Source organism: Somniosus microcephalus, chromosome 1 (genome assembly GCF_052327205.1).
Source record: "Somniosus microcephalus isolate GS21.2 chromosome 1, FLI_Smic_1.0, whole genome shotgun sequence".
Classification (NCBI taxonomy): domain Eukaryota; kingdom Metazoa; phylum Chordata; class Chondrichthyes; order Squaliformes; family Somniosidae; genus Somniosus; species Somniosus microcephalus.
In genome coordinates, this window is record NC_140987.1 from 35,575,347 (window position 1) to 35,599,033 (window position 23,687).

At 48.1% G+C, this 23,687-nt stretch overlaps 1 protein-coding gene across 1 annotated transcript in view; it reads right to left on the reverse strand.

Moving 5' to 3' along the window:
- Window positions 1-23,687, reverse strand: part of LOC147124027 (15-hydroxyprostaglandin dehydrogenase [NAD(+)]-like) — a 164,771-nt gene that overhangs the window by 22,920 nt on the left and 118,164 nt on the right. The window contains exons 5-6 of the mRNA XM_085977731.1: window positions 4,456-4,532; window positions 153-316 (exon numbers count right to left, since the gene is read on the reverse strand). Of these exons, the coding sequence (XP_085833857.1) occupies window positions 153-316; window positions 4,456-4,532 (241 nt within the window). The remainder of the gene's footprint in view (window positions 1-152; window positions 317-4,455; window positions 4,533-23,687) is intronic.

A 23,687-nucleotide genomic window follows, 5' to 3' on the forward strand; every position in this document is an offset into this window, starting at 1 on the left:
ATAGGGTGGAAGGCAGGAGAGATTAAAAGACAAAAGGGATGATGGTGCAAGGCAAAAGGGGGTGGTAATGGGGAAAATATCCAGCATCATTTGATGATTTATTATGAGGTGATTATAGAGCATCACAGTAACAGGATTATATAATGACTTACTCGAGCACTCCAAATACATCTATCAAATTCTTGGCTGTGTCCTTGAACTGATAAAAGTTTCCAAGATTTTCTTCATGGTTTATAGTGTCAAGAATTGGAGTGTTGACAAAGCTCGGGCACAGGGCGTTTATTCGTATTCCATAATTTCCAAGTCTAGAAGCTTCCTGGAGGAAAGAAAGGCTGTTGTTAGCTCTTTGTCAGAAATTGCTCCTCCCCTCCGCTCCTCCAATGTCTTAATCGGTTAATGCAGTGAGTGTCTGACTAATCAGATCAGGAAGATCCCTGTTAGCAAATCTCAAGGGTGGTGAGTTGGGGTGTTACAATTGTCATCAACGCCATTGGGTTAAGGAGTGGGAGGGGGAAAATCAGTCAGAGTTCTCACAACTGATCACTATCCAGTGATTCATGCTAGACAGGCTTTGGAGAGGGTGCACTGCAGATCAGATTGACTACAATGGCACCAAGGATGAGGGACTTCAGTCATGTTGAGAGACTGGAGAAACTGGGTTTGCTCTCCTTACAGCAGAGAAGGTTGAGGGGAGATTTAATAGAGCTGTTCAAAATTGAGGGGGTTTGATAGATTAAATGAGGAGAAACTGTTTCCACTGGCGGTGGGGCGGTAGCCAGAGGACACCGAGTTAAGATAATTGGCAAAAGATCAAGGGGGCAGATGAGAATTTTTTTATGCAGCGAGTTACGTTCTGGAATGCACTGCCTGAAAGAGTGGTGGAAGCAGATTCAATAGTATCTTTCAAACGAGAATTGGATAAATATTTGAAAAGGAAAAATTTGCAGGGCTATGGGGAAAGAGCGGGGGAGTGGGACTACTTGGAGAGCTCTTTCAGAGAGCCGGCACAAGCACAATGGGCCGGATGGCCTCCTTCTGTGCTGTATGATTCTATAATTCTACAACTGGGTCAATACGTAAATATAGGCTGGAAATGTGCTCGGGCTCCAGCACTGTAATTCATCGGTATTCTGCGGCAAGTGTCTCACCTCCTGACTCCCCAAAGCCTTTCCACCATCTACAAGGCACAAGTCAGGAGTGTGATGGAATACTCTCCACTTGCCTGGATGAGTGCAGCTCCAACAACACTCAAGGAGCTCGCTCAACACCAGCCAGGACAAAGCAGCCCGCTTGATTGGTACCCCCTCTACCACCTTAAACATTCACTCCCTCCACCACCGGCACACTATGGCTGCAGTGTGTACCATCTACAAGATGCACTGCAGCAACTCGCCAAGGCTTCTTCGGCAGCACCTCCCAAACCTGTGACCACTTCCACCTAGAAGGACAAGGGCAGCAGGCTCATGGGAACACCACCACCTCCAAGTTCCCCTCCAAGTCACACACCATCCTGATTTGGAAATATTACACCGATCCTTCATCGTCGCTGGGTCAAAATCCTGGAACTCCCTCCCTAACAGCACTGTGGGAGTACCTTCACCACACGGACTGCAGCGGTTCAAGAAGGCGGCTCACCACCACCTTCTCAAAGGCAATTAGGGATGGGCAATAAATGCTGGCCTTGCCAGCGATGCCCACATCCCATAAATGATTTTTTTTTTTTTTAAAGTGCAGGTAAACCCTATTTTATTCATGCGTAAATGGAGTTTCCGCCACACTGCCGTCAAAGTTAAGACGGTGCAGCACAAGCAACTTCAATGAAATTACCGGCTATACCTTTGAATTCCAGAATGCCCGGTGGGGGTCTGCTCATCAGTGCCCTGAGCTTTCAGTAACTCCGATTATAGCGCACAGTTTCCAATGATGGATAGCGCTGCAGGTCTCAATGTCGGCCCATTGAAGACAGTTGAGTGTTGAAAGGTGGCCAGCACCAACACTCCCGCTAAGCTGCACGGCCGCGCAGTCATCTGCAAGGTCCTGCGCAGGCCGCTCACCGGCTTCTATTTTGTGGACACCGTGCCTACACATTGGGGGAGGCAGGCAGTGCAGGAGGCAGTGCAGTTTACGGGGGACATTAGGCAGCACTGAGTGACATTTCTGTAATGCGCTTAATGAAAGAACGCTGTGACCATTTGCATTGCTTACAAGCAAGAGAATCAGCAGCGAGGAAGGTTGTGACGTGATCCCTAGAGGATTCCGTCCCTTCCTGCCCAGGCAAGATGTTTCTATTGAAACTGCTCTTGGCTCACAGCTTCACATTTCATTGATTCAGTCTGCTTCAGTCGAAGCTCTAATGTAGCGTGAATGAATAAACTCAACAATTAATAGCATCCCACATTCTGCAATCATTCATTAAGTACTATCAAACAGATCTCCCAGTGGGTACGTGCGCTCGCCCTCATGATTTTGAGCGACACAGAACACAAAAGTCCCAGGTTTAACCTTTGACCTGTGTGCTAAGTTAGTTGACCTCAGCATTGGGAGATCTATAATCGGCCTCAGTGCTCGTGATTGCTATTGACTGGCTTCAGCTGGAAAATGCGTGTGCGTGCACATGCACGCTAGGTGACGACAACATTAGGCTCAGCTGTAATGATCCACGCACAGTCAAATGGCCCCCACTTGCTCAGTTGAAGGAGGTACCATGAGGCAGCAAGAGAACTATTCACCAACCCAGGTCAGTACCATTACAGACAGAGAAGAATAAAAGGAATATTTATGCACGCATGTTTTAGCTTCTAACATGTGTTGCTGGTTTTAGGTGTCATTTGAAGAACAGCACCTCATCTTTCGATTAGACACGTTACAGCCTTCCGGACTCAACATTGAGTTCAACAATTTCAGATCATAACCTCTGCCCCCATTTTTTCCAGACAGCAGCTTTTGAAGATTCTGCCATTCCCATTTACACCTCCTCTAAGACCCATCTTTTGTTTCTTTACTTGGTCCATTACCATCTCCTTTTGCCTTGGCCAATCATATGTTTTGTCATGTAACCTCTCCTGCCTTCCACCCATCACTGACCTTCCCTTTTGTTCTTTACTCCCCTCCCCCACTTTCCCTGCCTCTGCACTTGCTTAAAATCTGTTACATCTCTAACTTTTTCCAGTTCTGACGAAGGGTCATCGACCTGAAACATTAACGCTGTTTCTCTCTCCACAGATGCTGCCTGACCTGCTGAGTATTTCCAGCATTTTCTGGTTTTATTTCAGATTTCCAGCATCCGCAGTATTTTGCTTTTGGATTGATTCTCATTAATGTGCTGAGCAATGAAATGTATAAAGTGGGGTAAAGTTTATCCCTTAGTCAGCATTTTGTACTTATTATGGTTGGTTGCTAAATTCTGTACAGTGGTAGTGAATGGGAGGTGCCCAGTATATTCAAATTTACCTAGACTATGTATGAGTTTATTGGTTAAATTCGCCAATCCTACCCTTCCAGTGGGGTGTCAGACTCTCAAGGTGGGCAGTGTGTCATCAGGGCTACACCACACTGTAGTGCAGATTGTCATTCGAGCACGTTGCCTTATATGAAGGTAACTCTGTATGCACGTCAATCAAAGCCTCTGCTGTATTCTTTATACCTCTGGCAATCTTTCCCTTGTCTATCCATCCTAGGATGACAGAAACAAGATAATGAAATGTAGATCTTCAATGCAGGTTTTTTTGAGTGATTGACCTCAAGGGAAAGGTTTGTTTGAGACAGTGAAGTGCCTGGAATTACCACTGCAATGGGATTTGGGGGAAAATTGCAACCAAATTCATCATCTTTTCTTGGTACCTGACAGGTGATTTGTGGCTGAGTTAAATTTTGCCCTACTCATTATTTTTTACAAGAATGATACTGAGAACTGAGAGGTTATATCTATCAGGAAAGATTGAATAGGCTGGGGCTCTTTTCTCTAGAAAACAGAAGGCGGAGGGGCGACCTAATAGAGGTCTTTAGAATTAGGAAGGGGGTTTGAGAGGGTAGACATAGAGAAGATGTTTCCACTTGTGGAGGAGTGCAAAACTAGGGGTCATAAATATAAGATAACCTCTAATAAATTGAATAGGGGATTCAGGAGAAACCTCTTTACCCAAACAATGGTTAGAATGTGGAACTCGCTCCCACATGGGGCCAATAGCATAGATGCATTTAAGGGGAAGCTAGATAAACACATAAGTGAGAAAGGAATAGGATATGCTGATAGGGCTAAATGAAGTAGGTTGGTGTGGAGCATAAATATCGGCACAGATTACTTGGGCCAAATGGCCTGTTTCTATGCTGTAAGTTTCCAGTAATTCCATGTAATCATTGCTGCTGAGGTAGCTGTTGCTTCACAAACCATTGTAGAATATGATGACCTGCCCTGATAGTACCAGATGATCAGCTGTTACCATTTACAGTACTTACAGCAAGAGACCGAGTGAAACCAAGTACTCCGTGCTTTGAAGCTGTGTATACTGGAGCATGTGCTGCTGGTAAGAAACCTGAATAAATTAAACAAATCACAGGATAAGTTAACATGAATTTATCATCATAGCATCTTCAGTTCCATATAACCCCTCCGCAGTACTGCTGACTGCAGTTGTCGTGTATATGAATTGGCATGATTCAATATAAGTAACAAAATGGTAATGGAGAAAATAATGGGACTTAGGATTGATAAATCTCCAGGACCTGATGGTTTCCACCCCACAGTATTAAAAGAAGTAGGTGTGGTAATTGCAGAGGTGTTAGCTATAATCTTTCAAAGCACTCCTGATTTTGGAATTGTGCTGTTAGATTGGAAATTTTCTATTGTCACTCCATTATTTAAGAAGGGTAAGAGAGAAAAACCAGGTAACTACATACCTGTCAGTTTAACATCCAGAAGGCATTGGATAAGGTTCCACACAAGAGATTATTAGCAAAACTGAGAACGCACGGAATTGGAGGTAGCCTTTTGACTTGGGTTGGATATTGGTTCGGAGGTAGGAGGCAAAGGCCAAGATGTTGCTCGCTTTGGCAGTCCGGTGCTGGCTCCATCCCGCTCTGGAAAATGAACTTACCTCGGTGGGGCTTGTTAAGCCTGCCCAGCGCATTTCCCAGCCCAATGAAAAGGAGCGGGTCTGGTGATGTCATTCATGATGCGTCTTGAGCCGGTTTCCTTAAAGGGACCACAGCCACCTTACTTTTGACACTTGTGCTGTTAGTGTTCTACAGCATTGAAGTGCTGCAAACACTGACAATCACTGCACAGAGGTGCAGGGTGGCACCCAGGCTCTCCCATGACTCCCATGAGTCACAGCACGCACGGACGTCCTCTTCCCTTTCCATGGGCGGAAGAGACTGCCCCAGGAGACCAACACAGCCTGGTTGCACATCGCAGAGGAAGGCACAAGCAGGGATGTTGTCAGGAGGACCTGGGTGCAGTGGCGCAAACCTTTCAATGATCTCATTATATCACGAAACATTAGTACAAAGCCACACTCACCTTCATCCTGCTGTGCCTCTCATCACATCCCCATCATTCTGTTTTCCCTACCATACTCCTGCACATCCTTACTCACACCAACTTACCTTGCACCTCCACCCATCCCTCTCTATCTATATTATCACATCCCCATCTCACTAGCCCCCACCTCACACTCACCCTCATCCTAGTGCAATCATACCAACTAACAACACACAAGGGTAGCCACTTGGGTGTTTTATGCAATGTTCATGTAAAGTTTCTGTTAATAAGAACATAAGAAATAGGAGCAGGAGTAGGCCAATCGGCCCCTCGAGCCTGCTCCGCCATTCAATAAGATCATGGCTGATCTGATCCTAACCTCAAATCTACTTTCACTCTCCATCCCACCCGAACCCATGTGATCTCCCGGGAGAGGCGAAAAACTAGATAAAAAACCCAATGGCCAATTTTGGAGAAAAAATCTGGGAAATTCCTCTCCGACCCATCTATGCAATCGAAACTCGTCCAGGAGATCACTCTGTCCCTGTATTTCCTGCAGTACTTACATTCTGTAAGAGGTGATCTCCACCCCAGCCAGGAACAGGCCCAATTTACTCTTGAAGGACTCCTAGCTGGCAGCCTGTTCCCGAGGTCTCCACTAATCCCTGTGAATAGAACCATCTCCTGAAATCTAACACAGAATTAGAACACAAGAAGTAGGAGCAGGACCAGGCTACACGGCCCCTGGTGTCAAACACAGGCATCTTTATTTTCAACACTTTGCATTCTTGGACAGATTTTGTACACCTTTGGAAGTGGCTTAGTGAGTTGCAGTGAATATTGAGACATAACGGTACCCCACAATACTGATTAGTGTGAAAGGAATGGCTTGGACATTGTAGGGATGCTTTATGGTGTTGGTGTGGGGTGGTGTCAACCTGGCACATCATGTGGCAGCCAGGGTGTGCAGCGTTAAGTGAAATAAATCTGGCCATGGTGAGGCCATCCCTGGCCTCCCAGGCAGCAGTGTGCTCGGGTGCTGATGCCCTCTGCCCTATGCAGCATAAGGTGATTGCGGAGAAGGTTGGTGTTGTTGTTGGTGCTGCTGGTGTGCCTGGTGCTGCTGGTGTTGGGGCTGATAGTAGTCAGATTCTGAGGACCAAGGTGAGACAGTATAAAGAGCACCCATGTTGATGGAGAGATAGCAGGTGAAGTAGAGATGACAGAAGCATTCTGTCAATGTTGAGAGAGTTCTTCCATTGAGGTGAGAGTGGATGGAGAGTAGAAAGTGGAAAGCCTACAGAATTCGTGTTGGAAATGGACTGAGAAATAGCTTGTGGCTGAGGCAAGTGATGATCTGTCAGGTGGGAGCGTTTATGTAGGGGGTGGTGTGGTTGGCGCGTGCGCCCAGTCAGTTATGCCCCTGACTGTGAGCGGTTTGAATCACTCCTACGCCCCTGGGTTCTAGACACTGGACTTAGGTACAGGCGGCGATACAGAAAAAGACTCGAGTAGACAGGTGGTTTGGATGTAAGAAAACCAAGATTCTATTAAACAGAAAATAACACAGTCTTACGAGAAGTCACTAGCATAAAATTACAGGCAAATACAAAATAACTATACTTATACAGGGAATGGGGAACACACGGCACATCGAGGGAAAACAAACTATATTAACAATCCCCTTATCCTTATCCCACCCCCTATACCTAACTAGATTAAGCTATGAGGGGCCAGAATTCATGCTCACCGAGTCAAAATCTGCTGAGCTCAAACAACGTTGGGGCTTGGGGTTCGCTCTTTGTGCTCTCTGGGGCCTGCCGTCATCACGTGGTCTCGGGGCACTGCAAGGGCGTCGTCCAGGCGAAAGTACCCCAAGGTTAAAGTCTTTGCTTGGGTACTTTACTTCGCAGGGATGATGGTTCCTCTTCCTCAGGCGGCAGTTGGAGTTTGCATGAAGATAGTCATAGGCCGGCTGAATTGAAGGCCCGATTATTCAAAGCGTTCTTCAATCCTCTCCCAATTTGTCTCGTCTCATCGCATCTCACCTCACCTCACCTCGTCTCGTCCCGCCTCACCTGGCCTGGTTTGTCCGTGTCCGCCTGGTGCAATGCCGGGTGTCCCTGATGGGCTGGGGAAAGACACGGGCAGTGGCCAGGCGGCAAGCGCGGGAGGGGGAAAAAGAGCAACAGCCACGAGGGCAAGGAGCAAGAGAGCGTCGGTCACCGGTGGGCCTACAATTATACTCCTTCGGATGGCCCTTATCTGCGCGCCATATCAGGTTAGTTCATTGTCCCAATCTTGGCAGGCTAGTTTAAATATTTGTAGCAATCTAAACTAACTGTTTTTAGATGGCCGTTGATCGCACCTAATGGCCTGATGTCTGAGCTGTATTGTTATTAATGCATCTTAATCGGCCTGTCCAGCCTTGATGGCTTCCTTAAGCTGTTTCCGATTATAGATGCAAACAACTTGATGGCCTCAAGTATAGGCCTAACTGGTTTTGGTCTGTCTACAATTTGGCTTAATGCATATTCAAAGTCCTGCTGTCTGCTTTTCAAAATACAAAAGTCCTTCTTCACAGAAACTGCATTTTAGGTTTCGATTTCCCCAAAAGCTGCTTGTGCCACAGAGTCCAAGCTTTTAAATCTTGCAGGCTTTTGGCCACGAGGTGCGGATGCCATCTTTGGGTACCCTTTTTTTTAAAACGTCCACGCAGGGTCCCTTTTATTAATAGTAACCTTTGGGGAAATGTGGAAATTTTGCGAATCCTACATTTACGGTACATTTGAAGCTGTCAAGTAATTAGCTGGAACAAAGGCCACTGAACTCGCACCTCAGGTTGACAGCTGTGGTCCCTGAACAATCTGGTTCCCGTGGTAAAGAAGTTAAAGTCAAAAAGTAAGTTAAAAAAGCCTGTTAAGCATCTGTCAACTACAAGCTAATGATTTCAATTGGGTTCCCCACCACTGCCAGTCGGGTCTGCTCAGCGTTGGCAGACTCGACATTGGGAAAGGCGCATGGCGGCGGGTTGACAGCATGCTGTCAAAAAAAAACATTTTCCCACCTGACCCGCCACTGATGACACAAAGGCGGGACAGTGAATAGTGTAGGTGGGAGCAGAATCGCCCAATTTACCCTAATATTAGCGCATGGCCAAATTTCTTCCAGTCACTAACAGAACTAGGCTTGTATTCCCTTGAGCATAGAGGATTAAGGGGTGATCTTATTGAGGTGCTTAAGCTGATGAAAGGAGTTGATAGGGTAGATAGAGAGAAACTACTCCCTCTGGTGGGGGGAGTCCAGAAGCTTGAAATTAGAGCCAGGCCATTCAGGGGTGATATCAAGAAGCACTTCTTCACACAAAGTGATAGTGGAAATCTGGAACTCTCTTACCAAAAAGCTGTTGAGGCTGGGGGTCAATTGAAAATTTCAAAACTGAGATTGATGGATTTTTTTTTAGGTAAGGGTATTAAAGGTTACGGAGCCAAGGCGGGTAGATGGAGTCAAGATTAGGGTTGCAAAATTCTGGGGATTTTTAAAAGAGGAAACTTTCCATGGGAATTTTCGGGAATTTATGGGAATTTGGGGAATTTATGGGAATTTATGGGAATTTTGAGTTTTTTTGCACACTGATGGTTTTTGTCTCTGACCCTTATATTATCTTTGTCGTCAAAATAGACATACTGTTCCATACAAATAAAAACAGGCTTTCAAAACTTTATTTAGGTTATAATTTTGAACTTTATTGAACCCCCACAAAAAAGACCCATCTAAAATAAAATAAAAAGAGCGTCAGCTTATTTAGCCTGTAATTTGTCCTTATTTTGTTCCTTTGAGTCTTCTACTCATGAGTCTTCTGAGTCTTCTACTCCTCATTGCTCCTCCTGATTCTCTGACTCTGGCTCTGACGTGTCCATTTCCTCCTCTGTGTCAGTGTCTAGCTGTGTGGTGGACACTTCTGTATCTGGCTCAATAAGTTGTAGGTTCGCCCGGATAGCCACCAGTTTCTCCACTCTCTTGTTAGTCAGCCTGTTGCGCACCTTAGTATGCGTATTCCCAAAAAGTGACCAGTTTCGTTCAGAGGCCGCTGATGAATGTGGGATTTGGAGTATCACCGATGCAACAGGTGACAGGGCCTCAGATGCACAAAGTCCCTTCCACCAGGTATGTGCACTGATATGCTTGCATGATTCCCATATCCCATCCCCATTCCAAAGACCTTGCTTGGTAGAGAACTTTGCCAGACTTCCCAGAACTTTGCCCACATCCAGATTGAGATGGTGTGAGAGGGTAGAAATCACACTGTAAACGCTGTTGATCTGTTCTCCAGAAAGTATTGGTCTCCCAACATGCTTTGGGTCCAGCATGTATGCTGCAGCATGAATCGGCTTGACACAAAATTCTTGACGCGTCTGTATGAATTGAACAATTGCCTTCTCCTCTGCTTTGAGCAGCAGGGGTGTGGGTAGGGCAATGCTGATTTGTTCTTTTAAATCAGTAAAAAGCCTGAGAACATCTGACAAGACAGCGTCATCTCCTTCAATCTGAGCAATTGCAGATGCTACTGGTGAGAGTAGTTTAAGGCTGCTAACCACTCTCTCCCAAAACACATCATCCAGCAGTATTTTCTTGATGGTGGTTTCCATATCCCCAGACTGGGATATTGCCATTTCTTGCAGCGACTCCTTACCCTCCAGAAGGCTGTTGTACATTATGACAACACCACCCCATCTAGTGTTGTTGGGCAGCTTCAGTGTGGTGTTCTTGTTCTTTGTCATTTGCTTGGAGTTGTAGGTTGCTGCAACTACCTGTTTTCCCCTGACATACTTAACAACTTGCTTGGCTCTCTTGTACAGTGCTTCCATGGTTCTCAAACCCATGATGTCCTTGAGGAGCAGGTTAAGCCCATGAGCTGCGCACCCAATAGACGTAATATGAGGGTAGGCCTCCTCCACTTGAGCCCAAGCAGCCTTCATATTTGCAGCATTGTCAGTAACTACTGCAAAGACCTTTTGTGATCCAAGATCGTTGATGACCGCTTTCAGCTCATCAGCAATGTATGTGCCTGTGTGTCTGTTGTCCTTCGTGTCTGTGCTCTTGAAGAACACTGGTAGAGGAGTGGAGACGATGTAGTTTATGATGCCCTCCCCTCGTACATTTGACCACCCATCTGAGATAACTGCAACACAGTCTGCCATCGCTATCGTTTCTTTGAGCTTTCCTTGGACTCTGTTATACTCAGCCTCCAGCAAATAAGTAGACAAAGCATGTCTGGTGGGAGGACAGTATGCAGGGCGAATAACATTGAAAAATCTCTTCCAGTACACATTGGCTGTGAGCATGAGGGGTGAGCCTGTTGCATATACAGCTCGAGCAAGGCACTCATCTGCATTCTTCTGGCTATGGTTATCCATTGTATCAAAGAACCTTCCAAGTGGGCCAGGAGTTGCTGATGATAAGGAGCCTGATGCTGAATGAGAACCATCATCTTCTTGAATGGAGGCAGAGGAACTCTGGGCTGACTGCTGTGAGCTTTGAGTGAAGTTGTTGCATTTGGATAAATGCTGCTGCATCTTTGTGGCATTCTTTACATATGGCTTTCTACAGTGTTTGCACATGTGTTTCCAATGCCTGGGGTAAAATGCTTCCACACATCCGACGGTAAACGTGGCATTGTTCTATGCAGAGAAATAAAGGGCATTCATCTCTGTGTCGAACTGCGGTCGATCAGCACGATTGCAACAGGGTGAGTACATTTTTGCTGATGCTCCATGTGATGGAAGCATGACCTGTACACACACGACGCTACATCACCAATAGTGTATTATTTTGTATATTTTAAATTGAAGGACAACAGAGTTCAACAAGTAACTGGTTTATTTGGTATAAAGTCTGATTTACTTACTGCATCATCACAACATCAGCAGAAAACAAAATGACTTCCCTCAGGACCCCTAACCTGGATCTTAAAAAAACTATAGCAGTCTTACAGATGCCTGCAGGCCAATCACAATTCGATATGCAAATATTACAAATAGAGGGAGCTAATCGCTCATCCACTCATCCAACCAATCAGGACACATTTGTTCACAGTCACACACAAAGCTTGTAATTATTAAAACAAGCCAAGTAAGAAGATAAACATATATTGATTCAGAAATTCCTTAATAATTAAGATTCCATCTCTGTTAGTAATTTTAAGAGAGGACCTGTGGAAAAAAAAGAAAGAAATACAAAAAAGCAATATTATGCTAGCATGTGCTTTTTTGGGCAAAATTCCCAAAATTCCCAAGCTAAACTTCCCGTGGAAAATTTTCAGAAATTTACCGGAAATTTACCGGAAACTTTCCACCCCTTTGCAACCCTAGTCAAGATACAGATCAGCCATGATCGAATTTAATGGTGGGACAGGCTCGAGGGGCTGAATGGCCTACTGCTGTTCCTATGTGAGGCAGGAACCCTCACAACATTCAAGAAGCATTTAGATGGGCACTTGAAATGCCATAGCATACGAGGCTACGGACCAAGTGCTGGAAAATGGGATTAGAATAGACAGGGCTTGATGGCCGGTGCAGATACGATGGGCCGAAGGGCCTCTTTCTGTGCTGTATAACTCCATGACTCATGAGTCTATGTGTATTTATAGAAATATAACAGCAGAAAATGCTGGACATGGATAGCAGGTCAGCCCGCATCTGAAAAAATGAGGGTAATGTTTGGGTGGAAGTCTTCATCTGAGCAGACTAAACCCACAGCATTAACTCATCTTTCTACTTCTGTGTATTTCCAGAATGTTCCTTTAAAAAAAATATTATAATTAGATATCCAGCATTCACAGTTTGTCTTTTGATTAGTCATGTTTGCATTCGAGCCTATTAATAGATCAGCTGGCACTGCTTCAACACAAAGTTAATTTTCGTGTTACGTTTCTTGCTTGGAACCATCGAGATTTGCAGCACACAATAAGAGGCCATTTGGCCCATTGTGTCTGTGCTGTTTGCTAGAGCAACTCAATACTAATCCCTGCTCTCTTCCCATGGCCCTGTATCTTCCTCGTAGAACCACTGACGTCTACAGCGTAGAAGGAGGCCATTCAGCTTTGTGGAACACCTCCATTCAGTCCGTAAGGGGGACCCCGAGCTTCCGGTCGCCTGTCACTTTAATTCACCGCCCCATTCCCACTCAGACCTCACCGTCCTCGGGCTCTTACATTGTTCCACTGAAGCTCAGCGTAAGCCCGAGGAACAGCACCTCATCTTTCGATTAGGCACTTTACAGCCTTCTGGACTCAACTTAGAGTTCAACAATTTCAGATCATAACCTTGATCCCTATCGTATATATATTTTTTATCCACACTTTTTGTCTGTGTCTTTTTTTCTTCTCTGCCACGTGGCAGCTGTCTTTCATTCTGCCAGCGCAATTTACACTTCATTGAGAGCCAACCTTTTTTCCTTAACCTATCCCATTACCATCTCCTTTTGCCTTGACTATCTCTTAATGTCTCTTAACCCCTCTCCTGCCTTCTATCCTATCACAGACCTTCGCTTTTGTTCTTTCATCCCCTCCCCCCTTTCCCAGCCCCTAAACTTGTTTAAAAATCTGTTCCATTTCCTGCTTTTTTCCAGTTCTGACGAAAGGTCATCGACCTGAAACGTTAACTGTGTTTCTCTCTTCACTGATGCTGCCTGACCTGCTGAGTCTCTCCAGCATTTTTTTTTTTCATTCAGCCCATTGATTACTTTGAATATGACAAATGACCGAGGATGGCTGAATCAGGATGAAATGACAATGCAAGTTAAAGGAAGTTCGTATGAACTAATTGGTACATATGTAGGAGTGCTTGAACTTCTAACGAAAGTACTGAGACTGAAACTAGCAGTTAACCAAGCGTGGTTTAATGCACTAGTAAAAGTTACAAACAAAAACGCAGGAGAAACTCTATACAGGTCTGTACACCAACTGGTTCCACGAGGATTGAGGGGGGACACCTCTCCCCTCTGACGTCATGACGTCATCATGTTTCCCGCCGTTGGGAACGTCACGTGACCTGCGTGATGACATCATCGCGCTGGATCGCCGTTTTCCCGAACCCGCGCTGTTTATACAGAGCAAACACTTAAAGGTAACAAGCCCCTGTTAAAGGCAATTATATACATTACTGCAAGAGTCTCTTGGTGGCTTTGCCACATACGCCCCCCCAGAATTGTCTTTAATAAGGAAAGTCAATCGCAGAGGAGGCCGGACAAGCCTGTTTGAACGACTCCTAAATTCCCGGAGAGGAAAACGCTAAGCAGCTGGTGAGCTGGAGGGCATAGCGGCCTGGCCAGGTGGGGCAGCAGCCGGCGGTCGACCCCTACGTGGTGGCTGAGCGGGCTCGACGGGCTGTTCAAGGTCCAAGTGCGCGGGCTTGTGGCGATCGATGGAGATGTGGTCCGGCCTGCCCCCGAGGTCGACCAAAAAAGTGTTAGCCCCTGTCTGTAAAACCCGGAAAGGACCTGTATACGGAGGCTGCAGCGGGCTGCGATGGGCGTCTTGACGAACGAACACGAATTTGGCCTTCATCAACTCCACTGGAATGTGGGAGGCAGGAAAACCGTGTTGCGACGTTAGAACTGGCCGGAAGCACTGGGCCGCTTCCTGGTGGGCTTCCCGCTGACTGGCTGTGGACCACGGCTGTGTAGGGGATGGCAGGAATTCGCCTGGTACCCGGAGCGGCTGGCCGTAAACCATTTCCGCGGCCGAAGCCTGCAGGTCCTCTTGGCGCCGTGCGCAACCCCAGCATAACCCAAGGCAGTTTATCGACCCATGCCGCGTCCAGGAGGCTGGCCCTGAGCGACGCCTTCAATGAACGATGAAAACGCTCACACAGCCCATTCGCCTGCGGGTGGTAGGCCGTGGTGCGATGGAGTTTGGTGCCTAAGGCTGAGGCCACCGCGTTCCAAAGCTCAGATGAGAATTGTGGACTGCGGTCGGACAAAATATCCATCGGAACCCCAAAGCGTGTTACCCATGACGAGATAAAGGCTCGAGCGACATCCGCAGAGGTGGTAGACATCAGGGGAACCACCTCTGGCTATCTCGTCGTGCGATCTACCATCGTCAGAAGGTGTGTGAAACCCCGCGACGGCGGGAGTGGCCCCACAAGGTCGATGTGGACATGGTCGAACCGACGTTCCGGTACCTCGAAGGTGGCCAAGGGGGTCCTGACGTGTCGTTGTACTTTGGCTCGTTGACAAACCACGTATGTGTTCGCCCAGTCGCGGATGTTCTTGCGCATCCCTCTCCAGACGAACTTGGATGCTTGCAACTTCTGCGATGCCCTCACACCAGGATGCGAAAGTCCGTGTATGGCGTCGAAAACTTTCCGACGCCAGGTGGACGGAACAATCGGACGGGGGTCTCCCAAGGAGACGTCACAGAGTAAAGTGGTGCCCGCCGAATGGAACGGCACATCCTTCGGTTGAAGGCTGGCGGAGTCAGAACGAAAGGCTTGAGTGTCCGGGTCGGCAGCTTGGTCGGCCGCCATTCTCGCATAATCGATCCCCAATTGCACGGCTTGGACGGTGGCGCGGGAAAGGCAATCGGTGGTAAATTCAGAAATAAATGTAAGCTGTCGCTGCTGTCAAGCCGACCACGGTTCGGCAGTCTTGGCCATCGTGAATGTCAGCGGTTTGTGGTTGACAACCGCAGTGAAGTGGCGCCCTTCGAGCAGAAAATGAAAATGGCAAATGGCCAAAAACAACGCCAACAGCTCCCTGTCAAAGGTACTGTACTGGCGTTCGTGCCGTCGCAGCTGGTGACTAAAAAACGCCAGTGGTTGCCACGTGCCATCGACCCATTGCTCTTGGACGGCCCCTATGGCGTAGTCCGACGCGTCAGTCGTGAGAGCGATGGTGGCTCCTGGCAGGGGGTGTGCCAACGTTGTCGCATTCGCGAGGGCGGTCTTCGTGTCCCCGAAAGCACGGTCCATTTCCGACGTCCAAACTACGGGCTCCTTTCCCGGCTTCCCTCTGAGGGCCTCGTAGAGTGGCCGCATGAGCTGTGCAGCCCTGGGAACAAAACAATGGTAAAAATTCACCATACCCAGGAACTCCTGGAGTGCCTTCACGGACTGCGGCTGCGGGAATGCGGCGATCACCTCCACCTTAGCCCGAAGCGGCATTGCCCCCTCTGAGGTGATGCGGTGGCCTAAGAAGTCGATTTGCTGCAGGCCGAGCTGGCATTTGGCCGGGTTGACAATGAGGCCGTGCTGCTGAAGGCGACGAAAGAGAATGCGCAGATGCTTGAGCTGGTCCTCCTTTGTGGCGCTGGCGATCAGAATGTCATCCAGATAGACGAACAAAAATTTGAGATCCTGCAGCACCGAATCCATTAGGCGTTGGAATGCCTGCGCTGTGTTTTTAAGTCCGAAAGGCATGCGAAGGAACTCAAACAGGCCAAAAGGGGTGATGACCGCTGTCTTTTGGACGTCCTGGGGATGCACCAGTACCTGATGGTACCCACGGACGAGGTCAACCTTGGAGAAGATCGAATTCCCCGCCAAATGTGCGGAGAAATCCTGTACGTACGGTATGGGGTGCCGGTCGGGGGTCATGACATCACTGAGGCGGCGGTAGTCGCCGCAGGGCCGCCATCCACCCCCGGGCTTAGGGACGATGTGGAGAGGTGAAGACCAGGGACTATTCGACCGGCGAATGTAATGTATATACCTTTAAGGGGGGGAACTACTTTTTACAGCTCATGTATACTGTAGTACCGGCAGTGACCACACCTGTATATAACACTGAGTAGTAATCCGTACAGATCAGTTCCACTGTGAGCCACGTTGAGTAAACATCTGTTGTACCGTTTCTCCTGCAGTCTGTGTCTTATTATACACGGATGTAACATTGGCGACGAGGCAAGTTCGAACCTACCTGCAACTCTGCATCACCTCCCGGGGATTCGTTCCTGGAGATCAGTGGATTGGAGGTCAAGGCCAGAGACTCGGGCGTCGACCACGGGCAACCGCCCAGTCATCCAGCAGAGATTCGAGAATTGCGGGGGAGGCTGTCAAGAGCCAGGCTTGGCTTTCCAGTCGAGATGGTCCAGCAAACGGGCTGGCAACAGGTAGTGCACAGACCCTTCCCGGACAGCGGCGGGCTAGAGCCCGACCGAGCGGCATAGCAAAGGGCCGAGCAGCGTCGACGGGGGAGAGAGAGAGAGGGCAGAGTGCACAGGGCGCAGCCGGTGTTCAGGGGCCGAGCAACATCGGAGAGAGGGAGAGAGAGATGCACAGAAACCCGCGAGGTGCCGCCATTGCCACGAGGACCGCCGAGAGCGGCATTGGCAGCAGCACAGGAGAAGCGCGCAAAACCTACAGGGCGCCGCCATTGCCACAAGAACCGCCGGGAGCAGCGTTGGCAGCAGCGGGGGAGGAAGGAAAGCGTGAGAGACGCCATTTTAAGCAAATGGGAGACGCCATTTTAAACCACACCCAAAATGCCGAAGAGTGGCAGTACCACCGCATTTGACAATGAAGTCGAAGATTGGACTACATATGTCGAACGAATAGAGGTGTACTGCAAGGCAAATGAGGTGTCAGATGACAAGAAAGCGTCGGTATTGTTAAATTTAATGGGTGCAAAGACGTATGGTTTATTGCGAAATCTAGTAACCCCAGCGAAGCCAATGGAAAAGAGTTTTGAAGACATAGTAACGATACTACAGGAACATTTAAACCCCACACCGCTGCTGATAGCAGAAAGATTCAAGTTTCACAAACGGAACCAGCATAAGGGTGAAAGCAATGCTGATTATTTAACAGAACTGCGCAAACTATCGAAACACTGCCAGTTTGGAGCGGGACTGGCAGATACCTTAAGGGACAAGTTTGTGTGTGGGCTTCAAAGTGAAGGAACCCAGAAACGGCTTTTATCTGAAAAGGACCTTACGCTAGAAAAGGCTTTCAGCATTGTGGTATCATATGAAGCAGCAGCACGGGGCGCTGCAGAGATACAACAGAGACCGCAAGAATATGGCACAAACGAAATGTCATATGGAACAGAGAAGTGCTATCGCTGAGGCAGAACAACATACGACCAGAATGATTGCTGGTTCAAAGACAAAGTGTGCAGACAGTGTGGAAAAGTAGGACACATAGCACGAGTCTGCAGGTCGGGAAAGAAAACCAGCAATAAGAAACCTACAAAAGGAAAGTACCAGAAGGTACATAAGATGACGGAGAATAGTTCAGACGAACAAAAGAGTGATAACGACTCCGAAAGCAGGGAACTGAGTTGTCTGAAACTACATAATGTGATCACAATGGAGGATCACCGAACCATTTGGGTCACTCTCAAGATAGCAGGAGTCCAGGTAAAGATGGAATTGGACACAGGATCAGCCCTAACAGTCATAAACTGACGGGACTACGAGCGGCTATTCTCACACATACCCTTGAGAGACACAAAAATTATTTTGAAGACGTACACGGGGCAAAAAGTCTACCCCAAAGGAAAAATAAGGGTGACCGTTATATATAACGGTAAGGAAACACGAAAACTAGACCTGTATGTATTGCAAGATGGAGGACCACCATTACTGGGACGTGAATGGATACAGAAAATACAACTGGATTGGCATTCTATACAGGCACTGACTGTGGCTGACAAAAAGGATGATGACGTCAAACCTGGGCGACTGTCAAAGATCCTAACTGACATGAAAGAAGTGTTCCAGTAAGGACTCGGAACACTAAAAGGCATGACAGCGACGAATAAAATTGAAGAAAATGCAAGCCCAAAATTTTTTAAGGCCAACCCGGTACCTTATGCGATCCGCCCAGCCGTCGAAGCAGAGCTGGAGAGTCTAGAACGTTCAGGTGTACTGTCCAAGGTAGACTGGAGCGAATGGGCTACACCCATCATCCCTGTGATGAAAAAGTCTTTGAGCAGCACGTTCGCATCTGTGGGGACTTTAAGGTAACAGTGAACCCGGTCCTTCACACCATACAATATCCACTTCCGCGGATTGAAGATATTTTCGCCTCGCTATCTGGAGGGAAACGCTTCACTAAGTTTGAACTGGCCCAGGCGTATCTGCAAATGGAGGTAGAAGAAGCATCAAAACAATACCTCACAATCAACACCCATAAAGGTCTCTACCAATACAACTGGCTGGTATTTGGGGTAGCATCAGCTCCGGCTATTTGGCAGAGGGCAATGGAACAAGTCCTGCAAGGGATCCCAGGGACCCAGTGTTATTTGGACGACATCCTGGTCACGGGCGAAAATGACAGTGATCACCTTGCCAACCTGGAGCAGGTGCTCACTAGATTGCAGGAATATGGGCTCCGAGCTAACCGCCCCAAATGCGAGTTTCTTAGAAAACAGATCTCGTATTGTGGCCACGTTATCGATAAAGAGGGGTTACATAAGTCCCCAGAGAAGATTGAGGCAGTAGTCAAGGCTCCAGCACCGGAAAACATGTCACAACTGAGGTCGTTCCTCGGGCTGGTAAACTACTACCATAAGTTCTTGCCAAATTTGTCTACAACACTACGCCCACTGAACACCCTACTGCAAACTGGGGTGCCATGGAAGTGGAGTGACGAATGTAGATGAGCTTTCCAGAAGAGCAAAACACTAATCACATCGAAAGAGGTATTGGCCCATTACAACCCAGCATTACTAATTCGGTTGGCATGTGATGCGTCACCCTACGGCATTGGAGCGGTGCTGTCGCACAAATTCTCGGACGGCTCAGAGAGGCCAATAGCCTTTGCATCACGATCACTAACCTCAGCCGAGTGTAACTACGCCCAGATTGACAGGGAGGCCCTCAGCCTAGTGTGGGGAGTGAAAAAGTTCAATCACTATCTGCACGGGCAGAAATTCACCTTGCTGACTGATCACCAGCCTCTTGTCTCCATTTTTAATCCGAAGAAGGGCGTTCTGGTGATGACTGCGCAACGACGACAAAGATAGTCACTTTTTCTAGGGGCGCACCACTATGAGATTGAATATAAGGGCACGAAACAGCATGGAAATGCTGATGGGCTATCACGCCTGCCACTGCCTACTGTGGAGGAAGCAGCAGCAGTGGATCCTGTCGAAATATTCCATTCGACTATAGTTGAATACCTACCGGTAACTAACGCTTGTATTGAAAAGGAAACCCGAAATGACCCGACACTGTCTCGGGTATATGATTTGACGGTGAAGGGATGGCCAGCACATGGCAACTCACTGTTGCCAGCATTCTCGACAAGGAGAGAACAGCTGTCAGTGTGCTGGGGAACTTTGATGTGTGGATCCCGAGTGGTAATTCCACCCAAGTTAAGGGATAGAGTGCTCAATGAGCTTCATGAGGGTCATCTGGGAGGGGTAAAAATGAAAAGCCTAGCCAGGGCTTATGTGGGGTGGCCTGGAATCGATAAACAAATCGAGGACCTGACCAAGAGCTGCTCAGGATGCCAGAGAGTCCAAAATGCACCACCACAGGCCCCTCTACACCCATGGGAGTGGCCCTCATCTCCATGGCAAAGGGTGCATATTGATTTTGCTGGTCCATTCATGGACTCAATGTTTTTAATAGCCGTGGATGCGCACTCAAAATGGCCTGAGGTCATCAAAATGTCCTCCACCACCACGGAGAAAACTATTGCAGTCCTATGGACCATTTTTGCCAGGAATGGCTTGCCAGAACAGATTTGCTCTGACAACGGACCACAGTTTGTGTCTGAAGAGTTCCGGAGGTTCTTGAAATAGAATGGGGTAAGGCATTACACATCCGCCCCGTATCATCCAGCCACAAATGGATAGGCTGAGAGGTTCGTACAAACCTTTAAGAAGGCAATAAAGGCTATGTACAATGACAACATTCCGCTGCAGCACAAGGTGGACAATTTCCTGTTCGCCTACCGGAATGCGACACATGCAGTCACCAACCAGGCCTCAGCCATGATGTCCTTTAACCGAAGGTTAAGATCTCACCTGGATTTGCTCAGACCAAACGTACGAAGAGATGTTGAGAGTAAGCAATTCCAGCACATCCATGAGAAGCCAACAAGGAGCTTCAATGTAGGGCAACCAGTCTTGGCCCGCGACTACCGAACAGAAAAATGGCAGCCAGGAACGATATGCACATGGCAGGGCCCACTAATGTACACAGTGGACGTTGGGGAGAGCATCGTGAGACGCCATGCTGACCAGATCCTCGAGTCACAGGAACAAGTCAACCCCATGCCTCGCCCATACGTACCTGGTGATGAACCCGACGTACAGGTCGCATCTACCCCAGAAACAGTAGCATCGGAAGCTGATGAACGAACCGACGACAGGTGGCCAGAATCGCCTCCGCACCAAGAACAAGACACTCGGGAAAGGCGCTATCCAGAAAGGATCAGGAAGCCTCCCCAAAGACTGAATATATAAATAGACTATTTTCAGCTAATGTTGCATGTTAAAAGTGTTAATTGTAACTAGTTTGATATTTAATTGTTAAATGAGTGTTATGGTACGTTAATCTAAAAGGGGAGGAATTGTAATGTATATACCTTTAAGGGGGGGAACTACTTTTTACAGCTCATGTATACTGTAGTACCAGCAGTGACCACACCTGTATATAACGCTGAGTAGTAATCTGTACAGATCAGTTCCACTGTGAGCCACGTTGAGTAAACATCTGTTGTACCGTTTCTCCTGCAGTCTGTGTCTTATTATACACGGACGTAACAGCGAATAATCCCCAACTTTTCCATGGCGGCGAACTCCGCCTTAGCAGCCGCTAGCTTTCTGGGCTCTAGCTGCTGTGCCCTAGCATAGACGGGAGAGCCGGTCGTCGTGATATGGTGCTCCACCCTATGTTTGGCGGTCGAAGCCGAGAAGGTGGGCTTAGTCAACTCTGGAAAGTCCCCGAGGAGGCGAGAGAAAACGTCGGGGGGTGGCCGAGCGCAGGAGACCGAGTGCGGTGCGACCGTGCTGCGCACACATGGAATACAGTCGAACGTGGTGGCGTGAACGAGCCGACGATTTTTTACATCAACCAACAGGCCGTTGGCGCATAAAAAGTCGGCGCCTAGGAGTGCCTGTGAAATTTTGGTGTTGACTAAGTCCCATATAAAGTGTTGGCCACTGAAGCAGACCTGGACCCGCCGTGTCCCGCAAGTACGAATCGCACCCCCGTTGGCAGCTTGGAGGGGAGAACCACGCCTGCCAGACCGAAGGTCGAGGACTGATGCAGGAAGGATGCTGCACTGCGCCCCTGTGTTGCACAAAAAACGACGGCCCGAGATGGAGTCGGTTAAATAAAGTAGTTTCTCGGAATCGCTGATCGCCATCGTGGCCGCGGGGTCCGCCCCGGAGTCGGTGTTCTTGACGCGCAGTTGCTTGTTCGGTGTTTTGGGCATGAAACTGCAAGGCGGACGGCAGCTTCTGGCCTTCACGCCAAACCGAGCGTGGTAATAACAGAAACCGGTCGTTGGAGGCGTCAAGGCAGGGCCCTTTGGGGTGGGGCGTCTCACGATGGCGCAGTATTGTTGTCGGACCGCGTATATTTTATCCGCCTCTTCGGCGAGCGCTATGCAATCCCCGGCGTCCGATCTGGCGAGGGCCGCCTGCACCTGTTCGGGCAGTTGACTGAGGAACAGTTTGCGGAACAGGAAACATTGCGGTTCAGACCCCAGGAGTGTGAGCATCTGGCTCATCAACTCCGAAGGTTTGGAGTCTCCTAACCCGGGCAGCGTGAGTAGGCGGCATGCGCGGTCTGCCTTCGTAAGGCCGAATACCTGCATTAGCCGTACCTTAATGGCGACATACTTGTCGGTGGCCGGGGGGTTCTCCAGTAGGCTGATGATCCTCGACGCCGTCGAGCTGTCGAGTGCAGAGACCACGTAAAGATAACGGGTCTGATCCTGCACGACATTGCGGAGCTCGAACTGCGCCTCCGCTTGTACGAACCAGGAGGCCACCTGTTGTTCCCAAAATTGTGGGAGCTTCAAAGCCACTGCGTTGGCTTCCATCATGGCCCTGCGTCCCGTTTTCGCCACGAAGAACGTCTGCGAGGATTCGGGGTCACCAATGTAGGAGTGCTTGAACTCCTAACGAAAGTACTGAGACTGAAACTAGCAGTTAGCCAAACGTGGTTTAATGCACTAGTAAAAGTTACAAACAAAAACGCAGGAGAAACTCTATACAGGTCTGTAGACCAACTGGTTCCACGAGGACTGAGGGGGAACGCCTCTCCCCTCTGACGTCATGATGTCATCACTTTTCCCGCCGTTGGGAACGTCATGTGACCTGCGTAATGACGTCATTGCGCTGGATCGCCATTTTACCGAACCCACGCTGTTTATACAGAGCAAACACTTAAAGATAACAAGGCCCTGTTAAAGGCAATTATATACATTACTGCAAGAGTCTCTTGGTGGCTTTGCCACACATGTATAATTATTGAACGAGATGAGTCACTTCCATGAACTTGCCGGCTTGTAAGCATGTATCCCTCCATGGCCTCACCCCTCCCTATTTCTGTGACCTCCTCCAGCCTTACAACTCTCCAAGATATCTGCACTCCTCCAATTCTGGCCTCTTGCGCATTCCCAATTTTCATCGCTCCACCATTGGCGGCCATGCCTTCAGCTGTCTGGGCCCAAAGCTCTTGAATTCTCTTCCTGAACCTCTCTACCCTGCTTTCCTCCTTTAAGATGCTCCTTTAAGCCTACCTCTTTGACCACCAAGCTTTTGGTCACCTGCCCTAATATCTTCTTATGAGGCTCGGTGTCAAACTTTGCTTGATAGCATTCCTGTGAAGCGCCTTGGGATGTTTTACTATGTTAAAGGTGCTATATCAATGCAAGTTGTTGTTGTTGCTGTTGTATCCCACAAGATTAATTAACACTGCCTGGGAACACCTCGTACTGCAGCTATTTTGCCATCGGCTATTTCTAGCTGGCTATAGAATTGAACTTGCCTATAAAATCATCCTAAAATTAGTGAGCCACATTAAATGAAACATTTCTCTCACAGCCTGTAATCTTGTTCTAATTCAAAAGTGCAATTAGGGCAGACAATTGCTTGATTTAGTATTATCTATTTATGAGCATTATGATGCTGAGAGGTGCTGTTTCAATATTTACTCTATGTACTCGCATGCAAGATGTGGAATTTATTTCCCTCAGGATGCTCTCCAATTAGAGTTATCTTTCTAATGATGTTGGACCCA